This window comes from Apodemus sylvaticus, chromosome 23 (genome assembly GCF_947179515.1).
Source record: "Apodemus sylvaticus chromosome 23, mApoSyl1.1, whole genome shotgun sequence".
NCBI classification, from domain to species: domain Eukaryota; kingdom Metazoa; phylum Chordata; class Mammalia; order Rodentia; family Muridae; genus Apodemus; species Apodemus sylvaticus.
The window spans coordinates 26,884,368-26,903,474 of record NC_067494.1 but is presented as its reverse complement, the minus strand read 5'-3'; the positions used below and the strand labels follow the sequence as shown (position 1 = coordinate 26,903,474).

At 41.9% G+C, this 19,107-nt stretch overlaps 1 protein-coding gene across 4 annotated transcripts in view; it reads right to left on the bottom strand.

Moving 5' to 3' along the window:
• The window catches only part of Utrn (utrophin), a 508,244-nt gene that overhangs the window by 2,947 nt on the left and 486,190 nt on the right, over nt 1-19,107 (bottom strand). For all 4 annotated transcript variants that reach the window (XM_052169847.1, XM_052169848.1, XM_052169846.1 and 1 more), the window contains 5 exons: nt 14,354-14,512; nt 13,781-14,021; nt 10,776-10,884; nt 8,836-8,928; nt 3,391-3,413 (listed from right to left, as the gene is read on the bottom strand). In XM_052169847.1, the coding sequence (XP_052025807.1) occupies nt 3,391-3,413; nt 8,836-8,928; nt 10,776-10,884; nt 13,781-14,021; nt 14,354-14,512 (625 nt within the window). The remainder of the gene's footprint in view (nt 1-3,390; nt 3,414-8,835; nt 8,929-10,775; nt 10,885-13,780; nt 14,022-14,353; nt 14,513-19,107) is intronic.

The following is a 19,107-nucleotide window of genomic DNA, read 5'->3' as shown; positions in this document are numbered from 1 at the left end:
TGGAGAACATCATCCTAAGTGAGGTAACCCTGTCTCAAAAGACCACTCATGGTATGCACTCACTGATGAACAGATATTAGCCTAGAATCTTGGAATACCCAAGACATAATCCACATATCAAATAATGTCCAAGAAGAAGGAAGGAGAGGTCCCTGGTTCTGGAAAGGCTCAGTGAGTGCAGCAGCGTAGGGCAATACCAGAACAGGGAAGTGGGAAGGGGTGGATGGGGGAAAAGGGGGAGGGAAAAGGGATTATGGAACTTTCAGGGAGTGGGGATCCAGGAAAGGGGAAATCATTTGAAATGTAAATAAAGAATATATTGAATTTAAAAGAAAGTACTGAAATTAGACACATTTTTTCAAAATCTACTCCAAAATGGAATCACGTAATGGAAACTTTGCCTCATAGAATCGTGTGAGCTCTTTGGGGTCTCCCAGTAAAAAAATCCCTGCTTAACCTTCTTTCTCGTTCTGTGGAAGACCTTGACATGAAATTCTGCTTTCCTAGACATAGAGGGAATCTATAAACTAGTTTCTGGCAAAGTTTCCCAAGCATCTCCTCCTTCCAGATCTATTAGAAGTCAGCTGACTCTTGCTTCTAGCCTCTTCTCATCAAACTTGCTTTTGCATTAGGCATCTTGCTGTTCTGAAGGAGACGAAACCCAGCCAATGTTATTGGTAGTCTCACTGGGTTCAAAGCTACTGGATACTGAGGTGAACCCTTCCTGGACAGGCAGATATTAAAGTTATCTCAGGCATATGGTCTAATTTTTTTCCTAGATTAGGAGTCATTAGAATCATAGTTAAAGTATTTCAAGAATATAGATGGATAGGAATAAGTTCTGTAGGGAAGGGACTGTGTTATACATTCATATCAATAGGTAAAGCTTTGGTGCTAAACTTATTGCTGAAAAGATTGAAATTATTTTCATGTATTTCCTTATTCAGGATGTGGATGCATTTATTAAGTTGATGTATAACAGCTCTCATTTTAGGCAGCAGAATTAAAAAATGTGAAATTTAATTTTAAAAGTCAAAATCTGTAATTCTACAAATAAAAGTACAGCACAGTCATCTAAGTGAAAATAGAGACTTCTCACAACTTTCCCCTTGACCCAGGGTATGGAAAATTCTACAAGGAAAAGACCAGAAAGTAGAGGATGGACGCTTAGAGGAAGGAAACTCCTATAAGGAGACATGTTACTGTACCCACCAGGATGCTATATGGCCAGGAACAACATAGCTCTTCAACTCAATTTCTTAAAATCTAAGACCAAAGTGGAAGGTCTTCAAGTTTACTCCCTGTTTTAAATCCTGAGCTGTGCATATTGCATTTTCTTATTCAGGATGTGAATGCATTGTTTAAGTAGGTGTATAACAGCTCTCATTTTAGGCAGCAGAATTATAAAATGTGAAATTTAATAAGGAAATACATGAAAATAATTTCCATCTTCAGCAATTAAGTCCTGGGCTAATGAGGAGAATCTCCACTCTCTCTCCCTGACCTGTATCTCTACAGACGTGACCCCACCACAGGAGGCATGAGAACTGAACCCCTAGTCTATCTCTTGGTTCTATTATATGCTCCTGTTTCCCATTTACCCTCCCATCCCCTCTGTCCTGTATCACACTGAGATCCACACACTACCGGGCATTCCTCACCAGTTCTTTAATCTCCCCTTCTGTGCTCCCTGGGTCACGTGTGATCCATCACCAACAAAACCTACACCTTCTACTCTTCACACAACACCTCCTTCCCTGATGGCTTGAATCAGCATTTAGGTTTTAAAGATACAGAATCTGGATAACCTTAAGATACCTATAACTCTTCCCTCCACGATCCTCCATGCAACCATGGGTCTCTTAGTAGGTCTTACAGAGGATTTCAGGGTCAAGTTCATTGCCTTCACCCTTAAATGCTTATGTGAATTTCACATCATCTGAGTCCAACAAGCCATTAGCCAGTCCTCCATAAGACCCTTAAAGCATGTTCATTTATTTCTCAGAGGGCAAATATCTTAATAATTAGTCACCCATGTTGAGGCTATTTGTAGAGCATCGGGGTTTTAACACCCATGAAGATGATTCTGTCAACACTCTAGCCTCTCCGTTAGGGATCCCACCCTCTATACTTCCTAGCCGTGCACACAAATGTCCAAACACAACCATTACCTTTACTGATGTCCTATTAATACCTCAATTTCTGCTATCACATATCCTGTTGACCATCTCTAGCTTCAGCTTACTTGTGCTAGGATGGTAACACCCACCCCGTGACAATGTAAGACAAATACTGTCAGATACCGACATATAGATCATTGCCTCTCTTCTCCCTACAATTGTCCAGAGCATGTCTTCCCTTCCCTTACAGCTAAGCTTAAGACCCTGGGTCAGTTCTTAAAAATCACCTTTTTGCTCTTTCTCTTAAACTATTGTACTGAACTGGATTAACATGGTCAACTTTCCAAAAATCAGTTACTGCAAAACCAGTCAAGTGTGGTGTTTTTGGTTATGAACTTGAATGTGGCTATAGGTCAACACAATCACCTGGATGGATGGCATAGAAAGCAGTGTTCCGTAACAGCTCCCTTAGTCATAGTCTGTTTTGGGGTGTGTCTGCTTCCCTGCATGTGAGCACATCTTCCCAGCTCTCCTTACACCTATGATGATCTTTCTGTCATCTCTCTTCCCTTTAAAATCCTTGCTTCCAGTGGACCAGGACAATGAGCATCATCAGAAGATGGTAACCCTACCTACTTTGGCATAGTCTGCTTTATAGACAACTGTCTTCTAGCTAAGACTCCAATTCCACTCGCCAATAAGATAAGACAATGTTCACTGTTTTGGAAGAACTAATGAATTTACACAAGAAAGTGTTTTATAAAGATCTGCTTTGGCTCCGTGGCATATTTTAACTAAGGGTTCCTCATAGGGAACAAAACAAAACTGAAAGCTCATAGGCTATAGCTGCCAGAAAAGCTGCATGGATTTTTTTTAAATGAAAAATGGCAACTCTGTCTTCATTGGAGTCACGATCCTGGTATTACCTTTGTAGTTTCAGGGATATTTCAAAGTCAGTGTTCTCTGACAAACATGTGAGATTCAAGGTCAGTCAGATTTACACAGTGACTTGGATAGTAGATAGTGTGGGGGTGAGAACCAAAATCTAGCATGGGTACTTTGGGTGCCTCATAGAATTTGGTTTGGGAACCCCATGTCCCCGCCCAACATCTTCAAAGCAACAATCTGTTGTACAGAATCAAGGAACACTTAAACATCAAGAGGCTTTACTCATTAATATGGAGAATGAAGTAAGGCTAAATCAATAGCAGCTAATATACTTATGGGATGGGATCAAGACAGTGAAGTCAATCAAGCCATTGACTCTTACCTGTGGCCTGCTGGGGACATTTGCTGAAAAAGAAAATAGAAGAAATCAATTGAGGGCTTTACTATTGCATTGTGTCTTCCCTTCTCATGCATGCAAATGTGTAGAGCTCTCTTCAGAGGGAGAGAAAAGCTCTGCCCTCACCGGGATGCCAGCTGGAAGCAGGGGCCTGCCACCCGGACTCTCTGGCCAGAGGCTCTAACCGAGGCTAGTTTCCCCAGTAAGTGTTTCATATTCCATGTGATTAAAAGAGAGAGAAAAGAAAAGAAAAGAAAAAGAAAAACCTACCCCTCCCCCCAAAAAAAACATATGCTAGCTCTTTTAAAACATATACACGAAAACATTCAGGACAGTCTTAGTTTTGTAAAAGAGAAAAAATTCTTAAATTCATTGTATAACTATGCTATATATTTTTTGGCTTATGTATAATAAGCATAGAGGAGATCCTATATATTCTGTTGAATATACAGTTCGATTCTGACCAAAAGGGTCCTTAGAGGGAATTAGTATCTTCTACATACTTTGGCACACTCTTGCTGGAAGCTGTGGGAAGAAGGTGCATTTGCACCAGTGAAAAGGCCAGTCATTCTTTAGCAGTCTTCTGAACTTCGATCAACAGTGATGCCTTACATGGGTTCAGTTAAGAGCATAGAAGTTAGCCTAGGGTGCTAATAACCCTTCCACATCTTCCTTGTAATGGAGCCCAACACAGAGAAGCTGATATGGTGAGCTGACTGAGAACTGGTCCTACCAAGTATTTTCTAGATCTCTGCTTTGTCAGACTCATCTTTCACTGAGATCACATTCATGATCCCTTGTTCTTGTGATCTTCATTTAAAAAAAATTCAGAGATTATAATGAGTATAGTCTAGAAGACAAAGTTGATGACAGCAGGGTGGGGCCCCTCTGAAGAATGGCAGTGGTCCAAGAGACCACTGTCCACACAGACAGTTTAGGAGGGCTATCAGGGGTCCTCAACTTTCCCAATGCTGTGACCCTTTAATATAGTTCCTCATGCTGTGGTGACCCCAACTGTAAAATTATTTTCATTGCTACTTAATAACTGTAATTTTGCTACTGTTATGAATTATAATACAAATATCTGACACACAGGGCATCTGATATGTGACCCCTGTGAAAGGGTCTTTCCACTCCCAAGGGTATAGTGGTGTGCAGCCTGAGAATTGTTGGTTTCTACAAAAAACTTTCCAGGGCTGAAGAGATGATCAGCTCAGCAGTTAAGAGCACTGGCTGATAGCACCCATATGGTAACCCACAACAGTCAGTGCCTCTGGTGCCAAAGGGTGTGACTTCTTCTTCTGGCCTCCAATGGCACTACAATCACATGGTACACAGACATGCAAGCATGCAAATCATCCATGCACATAAAATAAGAGAAAACCATTCCTTTAAAACCATCTCTGAACAAGTAGCTTTTTTTCTGAGGAAATCTGGGCTGTGCAAGTGACTGTCCCCGACAGGAGGGAAAAATGGTAGTAAGCCTTTGTCCTTAATGCCCAGAAAGTTTAGGATTCCTATAGCCTTCCAGGCAGGATGCCTACCTCCTTCTAAGACTAGAGACATGATTCAGGACCCATTTCTGTTATTGTTGTTGTTGTTGTTGTTTTGAACAGTAGTTGAAGTCTAACTGCTTCACCATTTTGCTTTATAGGCCAATGGCTGTGTCCTCTAAGCCTGCCAATATCTGACCCTTTCACTGCAGATTCATATTCAACATAGGGCAAGAAAGGAAACTTGCTTTCTAATGATGACAATATCTATCCTTGGCCAAAGCGGGGAGTGTCTCTGTCTCTAATTACCCACTATGTTGCATACTCCCAATCCCTCATTTTCCTGTGATGAGAAGGAAAAAAGAACATGGGTAGCCCATGCTGTGTCTCTGTGAGGAGGAGAGAGAGAGAGAGAGAGAGAGAGAGAGAGAGAGAGAGAGAGAGAGAGAGAGAGAGAGAGAAAGGCTAGAAGGGTATCCTCCTGTGATAGCAGGGGAGAATGTAAGTCCTGGTGTTTTGGGAGAAGAACCAGGGTAACATAAGTCTAGTCCTACAAGGTGTGTCCCTTCAGAGAAAAAAAGAGTGAACTCACGTACTCATCTGAGCTACGCCCTGGGGCAGCTGAGTTGAATTATTTGAAAGGACATGTTACAAATACACAATCTATCCGAAAGACAGCTATGCTTCTCTCCTAAATAATGGATATGCAATAGTCAAACTCTAGACAGAAGTCTAATTCATTTTGTCTTCCTATCTCTTTTACTCAAATAAAACATTATAGGTGGTCCCAGAACAAGCTATGTATTTTAAAAGAAAATTAGGTAATCATTGTGCTTTTGTAAGTCTTGAGGTTTTGATGAATGCCATTCAAGCCTGACAAATCACAGCAGAAACATCCAGGTAAGTTAACAATTCTAAAAGCATTATTCTAGCAGAAAAAGAAGAGAAGGAAAGAAGGAAAGAAGGAAGGAAGGAAGGAAGGAAGGAAGGAAGGAAGGAAACTCAACTTACTATAAATATTCCACATATTTGAACAATATAAGCAAACTATATTATGCTATCAAAGAAATAGTTATAGTCATTAGAATTTTCTACTACATGACTGGATAATTGTCAACACAAATTCAATTCAGTTCTCTAATTCTTAGGAATAAGATGGCAATGCCTGCATCTTTGCTTTGAGATTCAATGTCATTTTAAAAGGTTATTATTCAAAGATGCTACCATTGCTAATTGCGATATTGATTCAAAATGCAAGCGTTTTAAATATGCACAATGCTATATAGACACAGTAAAAAAAAAGTAAGCTAACAGAAGCTATTCATGCAATTAGGATTTATGAATACAGACTCATTTTAATTCCAAAATTGCCACAAATGAAAATTCATTTGTAGCCATCCAATTTGTTTAATCCACAAAGGACCAAGAGTCAAGATTACCATGCAGCTCAACTCATCCATCACACACTGGCTACAAGCAATTCGAAAGTTCTCCTTAGCTATAGAAACTCAAGAGATTATTGTCTTGGCATTGAGAGCATGCCAATCCTATTTATTCAGATAAACTTCCAAAGGTGGTCAGTAAGGTTGGGAATTGCAGACTCTTAATAAAATATCTGCAAACTGAGCAATTTAAGTGCAACATTAAAGTTAATGAATCCTGCAAAACCTTTCGAAGTGCTATCTGGGACATTTTTAACCATTACATTTCTCCAACTAGAAACATGAAGATCCCTGTAAACCACAGACTACATCAATTTGGAAGTATGTGTCAGATACCAGGTCTGTACCATGCACTAATTGATTCTGTACAATTTGAAATGATTTAATAATCTTAGGTAAAATTACGAGGTATGCATCAATTTTGTAAGCAAGACAATGGCATTCTTTTTTTAAAAATTGGAAAGCATTTTGTACCTTTCAGATTTTTATATTTGCCAAAGAAACATGGGAATATAAATAATGAAAAAGAATAAACAATGCCATTTTCAGAAGCAAAAACACATAGCCCGTAAATCCCACAGGATTCTAAAATGTACTATGTACCATTTCTTACTTAAGAGGTGCCTGGGTTCTTCATTATAACAAATGACTAGGAGTGCTCATGTATAGAAAAATCTCAATATTATAAATACTGGTAGATGTACACACTTAGGAGAATACCAACAGTTCTCCTTTTAAGGAATTGCAAGCCTCTTTGAATAATCCAGTGAGTGCCAAGGATGATGTCACAGGTAAAGAGGTCTCAATGCAAGGAAAGGGTTTAGCCACTGCAGTGTGGTCTCCATAGAGACTAAACTTCTCAGAATCCAGTCACCACAAGTGGTTCGTCTTGCTCCCAACCAATGGGAATTTTATACTTGCATCAGTGGTCAGGGCAAGAAGCAGCAACATTTACCTTTGAAGACTAGGTGTTGTTTACAGTCATAGTTTTTCATTATATTCTGTTTTAAGCAAGGCATAGATGACCATTTTAAAAAAATCAAACACACCAGAAAATGCCTTAGGAAAGATTTAGAAGAGCTTCTGAAAAAGAGATTTGTAAAAAAAAAAAAAATCCTGAACTTGAGGTACACTTTCACTATAGAAGTTTTGCATTTATATCTTTATATTTGTTACAAAGCATAGATTTATACATATCTCACACTCTGACTTTACTGCTAACAGAGTTTTAAAGGGAAAAGGTCCAGAATTACATTTAAATAAAAATTTGTGAACACAATTCAACTTACAGAATTTGCTCTTTACTGACGAATGCATTTAGGTGGCCGCTGAATTAAAAAGTATTAGTTTTTAAAAACTTTAATTCTGAAAGTCTAATTCATAAAACGTGGTAGTTTTTCTAGCCATTGGGTACTTACTATATAAGCCAGAATAAATAAAAACTTCTGAGATGAAATTCAACATTTAACTACAGTTATTGTAACAGATCTAATGTGTTTATCAATTACACCAATAATTGACACATACTTTTTTCCTCACTTAGGATAGATTGTCTAGGGAGCCAACAGAAAACAGTGAATCAAAAACCTGAGATTTACACAAAATCATAGTTTTTTGTTTACAGACTGGCTGGTTTTAACATCCATGTGAGAGGATCCACCCCCAAATTATAAGTGACCCTTTCACGCTTCAAAGTATTTGAAACTGTCACAGTACAGTGGCGTGTCTGTGTTTATGGACTCAAGTAGACTGCTCCTGAGCCGAGAGACCACAGAGGTCTCTGAGGTGAGAGTGGAACAGAATCTGAAGGGGGGCAAGATGCCAGGAGAGAAACCACTTAAAAAATTCAATCGATTAAAATCATTATGTAATTTCCCCTGGGATTTGGGCTGCTCTCATTGGGCGATTTTCTGACTCTTGGCTATTCATATGGAGAATTCAGACTCATAATTTGTGACCCTGTGAATCATCTGGTTTCCACACAATGATTACTTTATTCCCTGAAGAAAAAAAAAAAGAACCCTTTTAAAGGAGAGGGGAGGACAGAAATAATTGCTTTCTGTGCCTGGCTATGAAGACATACAGAGATATATCTCAAGGAAGGTAGGAAGTTTCCCCCCTAGTTTGGCATGCCACTCAAGGATCTTCTCTGAAGTAACACAAGTTCCTTATAGCCTGCACTTAACCGAAGTTATATTCTAAAAGCAGACATTGTTCTAATGGACTTTATTTGGTGGCTTCAGGAGCACGTGGGAAAATCGCCAAGGTTGGGATCATACTATCAGTGGACCTCAGAATCTCTCCAGCATCTGAACAGGGCTTCATTTTCTTTGTCAACACATATGTTGCTGATATTTCAAAACAGCTTGCAATCTTGCTTCTAACAATGGCTTTGCTGTCATCCCAAAGAAGAACAGAGAACTGCAAGTGGAAAAGAAGGAGGAAGGACAGATGGACAGGCACACTGCGGTTGCACAAGGGTCATTCCTACTCACAGCTGCAAGAGGGAAACGTGCTATTGATCTGCTCCATCACGTCCGTGAGGTCCGTGCTGGTGTCATGAGGCGGGGCCAGCAGGTCCTCAGATGCTGAGACAAAACACAGAGGAAGCAGGGAGCTTGAAATGAATGCCCATCCTTCTAAGATTTCAAAGAACCATTTGCAATCAGCCCCCAAATATAAACAGGATATGAATTGTCATTGAAAGAACAATTTCTGAGGGAAACAGAAATATCTGTATTCATTTGACATATGTCACACATACATACACACACACACACACACACAAATACACACACACACACAGGCACGCACGCACGCATGCACGCACAGAAGCATTCAAGGACTGTATAGAGATCTTTGTAAAAAACCCAGGGGAACATATTCTACCACTGAGCTACATCCTTAGCCCCATCAGTAGACTTTTACATAGTTAAAAATGTACCATGTGTTTATGTGGATAAATTTATATACTTGAAAAATATAAAACTAAAAAAATAAGTAACTAGATTTGATGCCAGCGTGCTAGCTGAAAATCCATTATTTTGCATGTAAAATATTCAAGCAATTTCTTTTTCATTTTTTTTATTTTGGAGCTTTTATCACAGTCCATTTTGTTTGCTTTATATTATTTTGAAACGTATTTTATTCTATGACCAAAACCACAATAGCGTTTTTAACAGCATCACTGTTGGTGAGCTGACGTTGTCACTGATGGTGTTGGTGGCGCTTCTGCCGCAGAGGGCGGTGAAGCGATGCCGGAGGAGACTGGGATGGATAAGGTAGAGAACATGTTGAAGGCGACTCTTCAGCATCAGGTTCTGCATGCACATGAACGTAAAAATTGCAGAGAAACACATATTGTAAACAATCATTCTCAGGGCTGAAGAGATGGCTCCGTGGGTAAGAGAGCCTCCTGCATTGGGTATGAGACCTGAGTCTGGATTCCAGAGTCCAACTAAAAATCTGGCCGGGATGATGTGTGCCTGTAGCCGCTACTGAGTAATGAGGGGACGAGAGAGCTGAGAAAGGACTGTTGCGGCTTCCTCCTCATCCTACTCCAGGTCAGTGAGGGAACTTATCACAAAGCAATAATGTGGAGGGTGAAAGCTGGGTACCTCCGGCCTCTCGGATCACCTTCACACATACATGTTGCTATAATTTTCCACCCCAATTACTTGGTAAAAGAAATCTCAACTCAATCAGTAACAATACAAGCTAGAAGCCTAGATTGGGTAGATCTCCCACGACACTCCTCTATTTCCATCTATATTATCCCATAGAACTTGCAGTTTCTCCAGGCCACGAGCTTCTCTCCAGCCTCTCCGTCGACCCCCCAAAGTTCATCCCCCTTCCCATCAATCCTTTTCTCCTCCCCAAACTCTCAGCCCCTCCTCCTTCCTCCTGCCCAGTCATTGGCTCCAGCCTTTCTTTGAAAAGTTAAGGTGGGGAAAGGTTCACAAGGCACCTGTGTGCATGATTAACATCTCATCTGCAGCCCCTCCCAGGAGTGGGATTAGCATCACAATATAAGCCCAGGGCTATGCACAACACATACATGCACATATACTACACACACACACACACACACACACACAAGTGTCCACACATTCATGCACACACATGCACTTATGTGCACGCACACACAATTATTCTCAAAGCAAAAAAAAAAAAAGTCTTGCTTATTTCAAATGAAAAGAAAATTTTTCATCTTTCACCAAAATTGAATCCACTCCTACACATTTTATAAACAAGCACATTATGACTAAAGTGGTTTTTGTTATTATTAAAATGGATCTACATTCATTTCAGACTAAAGAGAATAATGGTTGGTGGTGCAGAGCACTCAGACGTAATAATGCTAGCAACCGAAAAACAAAAACAACAAAAGAAGCCCAGCCTAGTCCAAAGCCGACCGCGCTTCAGCGATACTCACCTGCCTGGTGGAACTGTGGGCCTGGGTCAGTGTCAAGCGCGTAGCTCAATGCAGAATGCTGTGGGGAAGCCCACGGGGAGACGCCATTGATGCGGGAGTCAGAGTCAGGCTGAAATCACATGGGAAGCGAGGGTAAGAAGGATCCCTGTAACCTACAAAGGACAGTGTTCCTTCCTCCCCCAGCCCCTGCCATGGTCCTTGGGCAATTTCAGCCTAGGCTGGGGCCCGAAAACTTCTCCTGAGAGCCAAATGCTCGCTCCACCTTTGCACTTCGAAGAATTATTCTTATGCCACTGAAGTTCTTTATATCTGCCATTTTCAACTCTCAATTTTTACACCAACCTTAGAAGTAACTTAGATTCATCTTTCAGAAAGTACCACTGCAATTTGAAAATGGCAAATGTACCAACTTTCAAAATAGCTCCCCCTCAGAGGCTAGGTATGGAGAAAGAACTTTTACCCCACTGGGTTTTGGATTCAGTTGCTTGAATTCAAATTCCAGCTTGGACTGCTCAGAAGCAGTTCTAGGCAAACTACAGAACCTACTGTGTTAGAGTCTGTGTGTACAAGTTATTTTTAGTATTAACACCTTAGTGTGGATGCGAAACTGGGAGGAAGAGACACTAAAAACGATTTACTGGCCGTGGTCATGGCAAACAATTTTGTTAGTAGAGTGATAAATGAGTCTTTCCAAAGCCACTGGCCCAGTCTGACCCAGGGCAAACCTTCCATGATAGCCCCCGTGCCTATCTTTGTGCTGCCGATGGGTAGGCTGATAAGTCCGTGGTCAAAATAGAAACTAGGATCTATAATATGGGAATGTAGAAATTACTCTTTGATGTGGATTTTCCATTAAATCCCTATTAGTCCACATCTGGTAGTTTTCCCTGTTTATATTGAGTTAAAATTTCCATCTACTTCTGGCACGCTTACTAAATCGTTATGAAGAGATAAGAGCTCGACAGACTTGATATTCTGAGCCACTCAGGGATCAGCTGGTTCCAAAAAACATTCCTGTGTAATGCTGGAGGCACACGAGCGGCTAGGCTCTTGGTCTAATAGGATGGCAGGGGAGGGAAGGGAGAATGAGTCCAAGAGCCTTTTCTGTCCTCCTAAGACCATCAACAAGGAACACGGCAAGCAAAGGCTTCAAGCAGAGCTTCTGCGAAGGTTCTGGGTGGACACTAAATTGTGGACGTTAACAGCTGATGCTTTTCAACCTTCCTAATGCTGCAACCATTTAATACAGTTCTTCGTGTCATGGTGACCTCAACCTTAAAACTATTTTTGTTGCTACTTCATAACTGCAATTTCGCTATTATCAATCCTAATGTGAGTATCAGGATATCTTAGATACAACCCCTGCAGAAAACTCACCCGATACCCCCCCAAAGAGGTTGTGACCCACAGGTTCAGAGCTGCTGCTTTAAGAGATCGCACAAGGAAACTTATCCTTTACTAAGGTACTACTTGGGAACTTCAAATTCACTCTACAAACAACACCTGGCCCCCACCAATACACTGAGGTTATGATCAAGCAAACTGTCTGAGGTCTTAACAGAAAGCCAAGTCTTGACTCACTTAGGAAACCATTATTTTCCAAAGATAGAGAATTTTCAGGCTTTTAAGTAAATGACTCACACAGTTATGTCAAAGAAACTCGTCGATGACAGACAAGAGGGAAAAGAAAGCGGCCAAAGGAAGGAGAGGGATCAACTGCCCACTCTGTTGGTAATGCAAAAATCATAATGCTTTCAAGATTCCTGACAAGATAAAAAGGCCCTGGTGGCAACTACGCCAAGACAGCTTTCTCCAATGTAAGCAAACCCCTGGAGAAATGGTTTTCTTTGATGCAGTATACCACTTGTGGAAAGGGGCGTCTCTGTTAGGATGTCACAGGATGCTACGCTACACAGGCTGGAGAAAAAGGCAACTGTGATAGGACTGCTGGTGCCACTCAGGAAATCTTTTGTGGGGAATAAGACACAACCTTGTATGTGTCCGCAGCAAAGGTGTCCCCCCTGTTAGCTCTGGGAGCTGACCGCCCTCTTCCAGTGAAGTCAGTCAAGCCTTAACTCTGCACTGTGGCTCCTCTCCCCCCTGCTGCTTCCCCTCACAGAATTGTCAGAAGCAGAAAGGCAGGAGCCATACCCTACGCTTCTGTCACGAACCAAATAAAGGTGGTTTTTCAACCACTTATGAAAGGCAGGTTCATTTGTGAGTTATTAGCCAGCCTTACATCATAAAAGAAATGTACCAGTTTCTGGCCAATATTAAAGAAGGAAAGCAAGAGAAAACAAGGAGGGGGGGGGAAGGGTCAGGGAAAAGAAGAAAAAGAGTAGCATGAGAAGGGGAGGAGGGTCAGAGACGCCATCTCTGTTAAAGGCATGCATTATTTTGTATTCATCAGAAACATACGTTTTCCTCGCAATGAAAGTTCTACTGCTTATTGTCAAGAAAGTATAGTGAGCCACTGCTATAGAACCTCTCCAGTGTAAGGAAATAACAGTAGCAAGCTAACAGGCTAACAGTCACCTGTTCCTCTGGGTTTTTTTTCTTGTTGTTGTTGGGGTTTTTTTGTTTTGTTTTGTTTTGTTTTTTTGTTTTGTTTTTTTGTTTTTTGTTTTTTTGCACACAGTGATTTTTGAGGTACCTTCTCAGCCCCAGTTCTCTGGAAGAAAGTGTTAGATTAAAGATTGTAGGTCGCCTAATCTCAGTGGAACCTTTCCTTATGAAAGGCAAGCTCGTGTGTACCACAGGATTTTTTTTTTTAAATCAAACTATCCTAAGGTGATATTTTAGTGCAAAAGAAGAATTTCTACAGTCAGGTGAGAAAACAGACATTTTTTGCATCCATGATGATTCCATTCATACACTGAATTAACTGTGGCAGTGATGACTTGAAAATGGATGTCCTAACAGCTTCCAAGGCCAGGCGCAGGCTTCCGTGGGGTGGTGCGCAGGGGGTCATGTTGAGGTGCTGCACGGGATTCCACACCCCCTACCTGCTCCAGGAGCTGTCTGAGGCGGTGCAGCTGAGACTCCAGCTGCTTATTGTGATCTTCCAAAATCTGCATCCTCGCCTCCAGCCGCCCTTTGTGCTGCCGAAGGAGCTTGGCTTCCGCTATAAGTTCCGAGTCCTCAGATGTGTGGTGAGGAGATACGATGGAGTCTGGAGGGGAGCCCACGGGGAGTCCCCTTCTTAGGTGTTGCTCCTTCAGCTGCTCATACTCCACCTGCAGATTTCTAATATGAAAAAGAAAAAAAATAAACATAACCAGAATTATTATCAGGTGTATATTCTGTCCCTGGGAACTCCAAATTCAGTTTGTGATACTCTTCATCTGGTGGAAAAACACTGACAGGAAGAGCTGGAAGGGAGAAAATGGGCTTCAAGCAAGAGTGACTCCAGGATCCATCATTAAATCACGGGCGCATGAGGCCCCGCCCACACCCCCAGCCTGCTAATGTGCTCCCGAACTTGGACCTCACTGTGATGCCTTAGACAGCAGCTCTGAAAAGACAGAAGGAAGGGAAGGGAGCGAGTGGTGCACTTTCTTCTACTGGGTCTAGCGTACCTTTGCTCTTCCTCCAAGTCAGCAATGATCCGTTCCAGTTCTCCGCGCTCCTCTCTCTCCACGGACTTCAGGATCTGAGCCGGACTCTGCGGCTGGCTCACGGGAGACTCTCCGCCTAGTGTCTGGCAGTACTGCTGGATGAGGGCATGCTCGTCCTCCCTAGCGAGACAAAGAAGATGCACATCGGCTCACATCTGGGTGGTGAGGTCTCTGAGCACACTAGAAGTAAAAGCAGTGATGCCTGGACCGGGCTGTGTCTCCATGGTCGTCCTTTGAAAACGCAAGCTGGATGCTGGAGGTTAGTTCAGGCAACAGGGCTTGTGTAGGATGAGCTCAACATATCAAAACTTTCATGTCACAATCTGTTATTCTCACCATCCCCTGAGACCCATTCCACTCAACAGAGAAAATAAAATAAGGTACAACTACGCCTATAAATAAGGCTAATAAGTTGCTATAAATCAGGCTTAACGGGGTGTATCCAACCCACGGCCATAAGCTGTACACAGCTCAGCATGGCTTGAAATGTGGTCCAACACATTTTTAGATAGCAACATGTTACAAATATCAAAAGGCTGGGTATGCCCAGAAGCTCTTAATATAAAAGTTAAAGATGATATAGGCAAACATATCACCCACTGACTACCAAAAGAGTAGATTAAAAAAAAAATCACGGAGTCAAGAACGACTAATTTTTCGAATGGCTATTACCAATTTTCCTATGTTTGATAACCCAAAGGATTTACAACATATTTTTATTTAAACAACAGCATAAATATACCTGTACATACTTATAAAATAATAGTAGCTATTTTACTGGGTGTCATCATAAGTAATTTTCAGGATCAAAATCCTGCATCAAATCATTAATTACATTTAATTCATTGAAGTCCTTCATCCAATGATCTGTTACTGAACAAGACACATCAACAGTTGTGTAGATGCGTGACTGTCATCAGCAGACGAGTGAAGAGTCACGCCCAAATATGTCTGTGGTAATGAAAAGGCTTTCCAGCTGGGCTGGAATCTCTGTTCTTTCTTTGTAAAGCAGATCTAGTTGGATGTCCTCAGGAAGGTCTAACTGTCACATTTCCTGGCTCGGGAGATTTCAGAGCCCTCCAGCAGACTGGACATGGCCTGGTTTGACGGCTTTTATCAAGAGGGGAAATAAAGGATAAGGCATCAGGAAAATAAGACATAATGGCTGTGTTCACCAGAGTTGAAAATGGTGCTGTCCAATGGCTGAGCCTTCAGTGGACAGCTTACGGTTCTCTCAGTATCTTTGGCTGTGGCCCTGGATCAGACTGTGTCCCAAAACAGCCAAGGGGAGCCTGGCCGTCCTGGAACCTCATCGTTCCTCCTGGACCTTGAAACCACTTTGCTCTTGTGCGGATGAGCAGCACTGGATAGAGAGCAAGCACTCTGATTCCTGTGTGATAGAAAATCCATCTGTGGCCCCATCACACTGCTCTGACAGTCGGGGTCTGAAACTGCAGCTATGATCTAGTGTGTTCTTGGAAAAAAAATGTGTGGACCAGGCACAGAGATTAGAGGGGGCAGGAGGGAGGGAGAGAAGAAGGGAGGGAGGGAGAGGGACAGGGAGAGGGACAGGGAGAGGGGGAGGGAGAGGGGGAGGGATAGGGACAAGGAGGGAGGGAGGGAGAGAGAGAGAGAGACTGACTGTATATCCAAAATAAAACTCCCGCAATTTAGCTAAGCTTAAAGCCTAACTTGACCTCCCTCCCCCTGACAAATGCCTTTTTACCAGGGCCTTGTGATAGTTGTTTACAACAATGGTAGAAAATGAAAATCAAGCAGGTAGATGACACAGGAGGTAGCACTGGCCATGACACCCATCTCCTCACCTTTCATCATAAATGCAAGGTCTCTAGGGGGAGCAGAAGAAGCCACTATAAAATCGCATGATGTCCTGAGGGCTGATAGGATGAGAAGGGCAGGAGAGTGGCCCCTGCCCAGCAGCCAGAACTCCTGGGCCACGCTAGTGGTTTGGATATGTTTGGCTCATGGGAAGCGCACTATTAGGGGGTGTGGCCTGGTTAGAGGACTTATATGTCTTTAGGACTTATATGACTTTAAGGGCTCCTAGTGCTCAAGCTCTGCCCTGTATAGAAGAGAGAGCTCTCTCCTGGTAGCTTTCGGATCAAGATACAGAACTCTCAGCCTCTTCTCTGTGACCATGCCTGCCTGGATGCCGCCATGCTTCCTGCTATGATGATACTGGACTGAACCTCTGAACCTGTAAGGCAGCCCCAATGAAAGGTTTTCCTGTATAAAAGTTTCCATGGTCATGGTGTCTCTTCACAGCAATGAAACCCTAACTAAGACAGCTATCCACACAGAAAAATGAAGCAGATCTGGCAGGGAAATCAACTCCACAAGTGAAAGCGGTTGCCCCAAGCCAGATGACAGAGTTTGATCTCCAGGACCCACAATGTGGAAGGAGAGAACTAACTTCCACAAGTTGCCTGATGGCCTTCATGTGTATGAAATGCACACACACACACACACACACACACACACACACACACACACACATGCACATAAAATACTAAATGAATAAATAAATAAAATATGGCAATAATGGATAAAACAGCCAGAAAGGAAGATGTAGGGGGAACAGTATTTTCCTGGTAAGAAGCACATGACCACACACACACACACACACACACACACACAAGTTCATGATCAGTAGCCTAGATATAAGTATTTGAAGAGGCAGAAAGAAAGATGAAGCCCAGAATCCCTGAGGTGAATAAATCAATGACCTGAGACACGAGTGAGTGGTTGTGTATCACAAGGAATGACTGGAGGTTCCACTCTCAGATCAAGTGGAAAATAAGGCTGTAAGAAAAGAAGTGAGTCCAAGACTTGGCTAGGACAGAGCAGATGGCCAAGGGGTAAAGGTGTAGGGCACATGCACTAAAGCAACTGCAAAATGAGAGTACAGCGGAACATACTGCAAATGTGTTTCAGGGTGAAACGTACCTAAGCAAGCAACTGAACTACGGAATATCCAAGAAAGTGGAATATGTGTTATGTCAGTATATGTTCTATATTTTAAGGATAAAACACCAGGAGCAATCTACTAAAAATCAAAGCAAAATGAAGAGTCATTTACAAAGGAAGGGAAAGCTTGGTCCCCTACTGTCCCAGAAACCTAAGGTTCAATGACAAGGGGGTGATGTGTGAAGTCCTACCTCTGTCATCGGCACTAGATTGACACAGGAGATTCAGTTATTGAAATAAATAAGAGGCAAATCAAATTAGTTACATAATGCCTGTGGATACTATCCCTAAAAAAACTCAAAGTCAACACCTTAAAAAGGATACATAATGAGACTCTTCTGAATAAAAATAAAGTATGTACCCCCAAAGTAGCCTGAATCATCTTATGGCTAGAACTGACCACAGATTTGGACTAGAGCCCCTGCGATTGAGAGACACCAGAGATCATTTATTCCCCAAGAACATTTGTGTAGACACTTGGGCCTGGGGATTAGGTGCTTCATATTAACATAAACCACACTTTTGTTTTCAAATGTTGGACTGGCAAGATGGCCCAGGTGGTAGGAGTGTTTGCTTGTGTCCTAGGTTCAACATCTGTAAGCGACACACAGGGAGAAAAGAAGAGCCTCCTGTAAGCTGTTTTTTGGCCTCTGCACACATGCAAGTATGCATATGCACACACAAATAAAGAAGTTTTTTTTTTTTTTTTTTAAGTTGGGCACTGGGAAACCACTTGAAATTCTATTTGGGGAGCATTCTGTTCCCAGTATTAATGTAATTTCACCTCCTTTGTGAACGTGATGTGCAGGGCGTTGTAATAATTATCATGGCCACTAACTACATTGTTTGTTATGGTGTCTGGAAGAGAATTAAGGTCATCTCTGTAAAAATGAAAAATAGAAATAATTTACATGTAGCATAAAATCTTGGCCTTAAATATTTCCATAGATTATTAGCCTTAAAGGTTAAATACAAAAATAGATCTGTTCTAGTGTTTAATTGTGTATAATGAAAACCAAGAGCACCCTCATTATGCAGATGATACATCATGCACCAGATTAGGGCTATTAAATATCAATAGTGTGCATCATGCTGAAATAGAAAGTGTTTTTTAAATGTAGACTGTATCAAGAGGTATCATTAGATAGAATATAATTATACTGTATGTGATGCATATAGTAAATACTATCTACATTACAAGATTAGTACCTATCCCATGATGAAAGAGCTGTGATTCACTTGATGAACTTTAAAACCAATGCTCTATTCTAGCTTTCAGATTTACAAATGGGAATTTCAAGATAGACCATGACTAAGCCCCAACTTCAATCCACATAAAACAGCATCACCCAAAGGCAGAAAGTAGATGAAGTGAGAACCTGTCTCCAATGGAGGTGATAGAGAAGGGACTGAAAGAGCTGAAGAGGTTTGCAGCCCTGTGGAGGGATTGACAGTGTCAACAGGCCAGACCCACCCCCCCTCCAAAGCTCCCGGGAACTGGACCACCAACCAAAGAATACACATGGTGCTGGCCACATATGTGACAGAAGATGGCCTTATTGGACAGTGAGAGGAGAGGCCCTTGGGCCTGAGGGTGCTCAATGCCCCAGTGTAGGGGAATGCCATGGCGGGAAGATGGGAGTAGGTGTGTGTGTGGGAGCACCCTCATAGAGATGGGGGGGGATGGGATACGGGGTTTCCAAAGGGGAGAACTGGAAAGGGGAAAA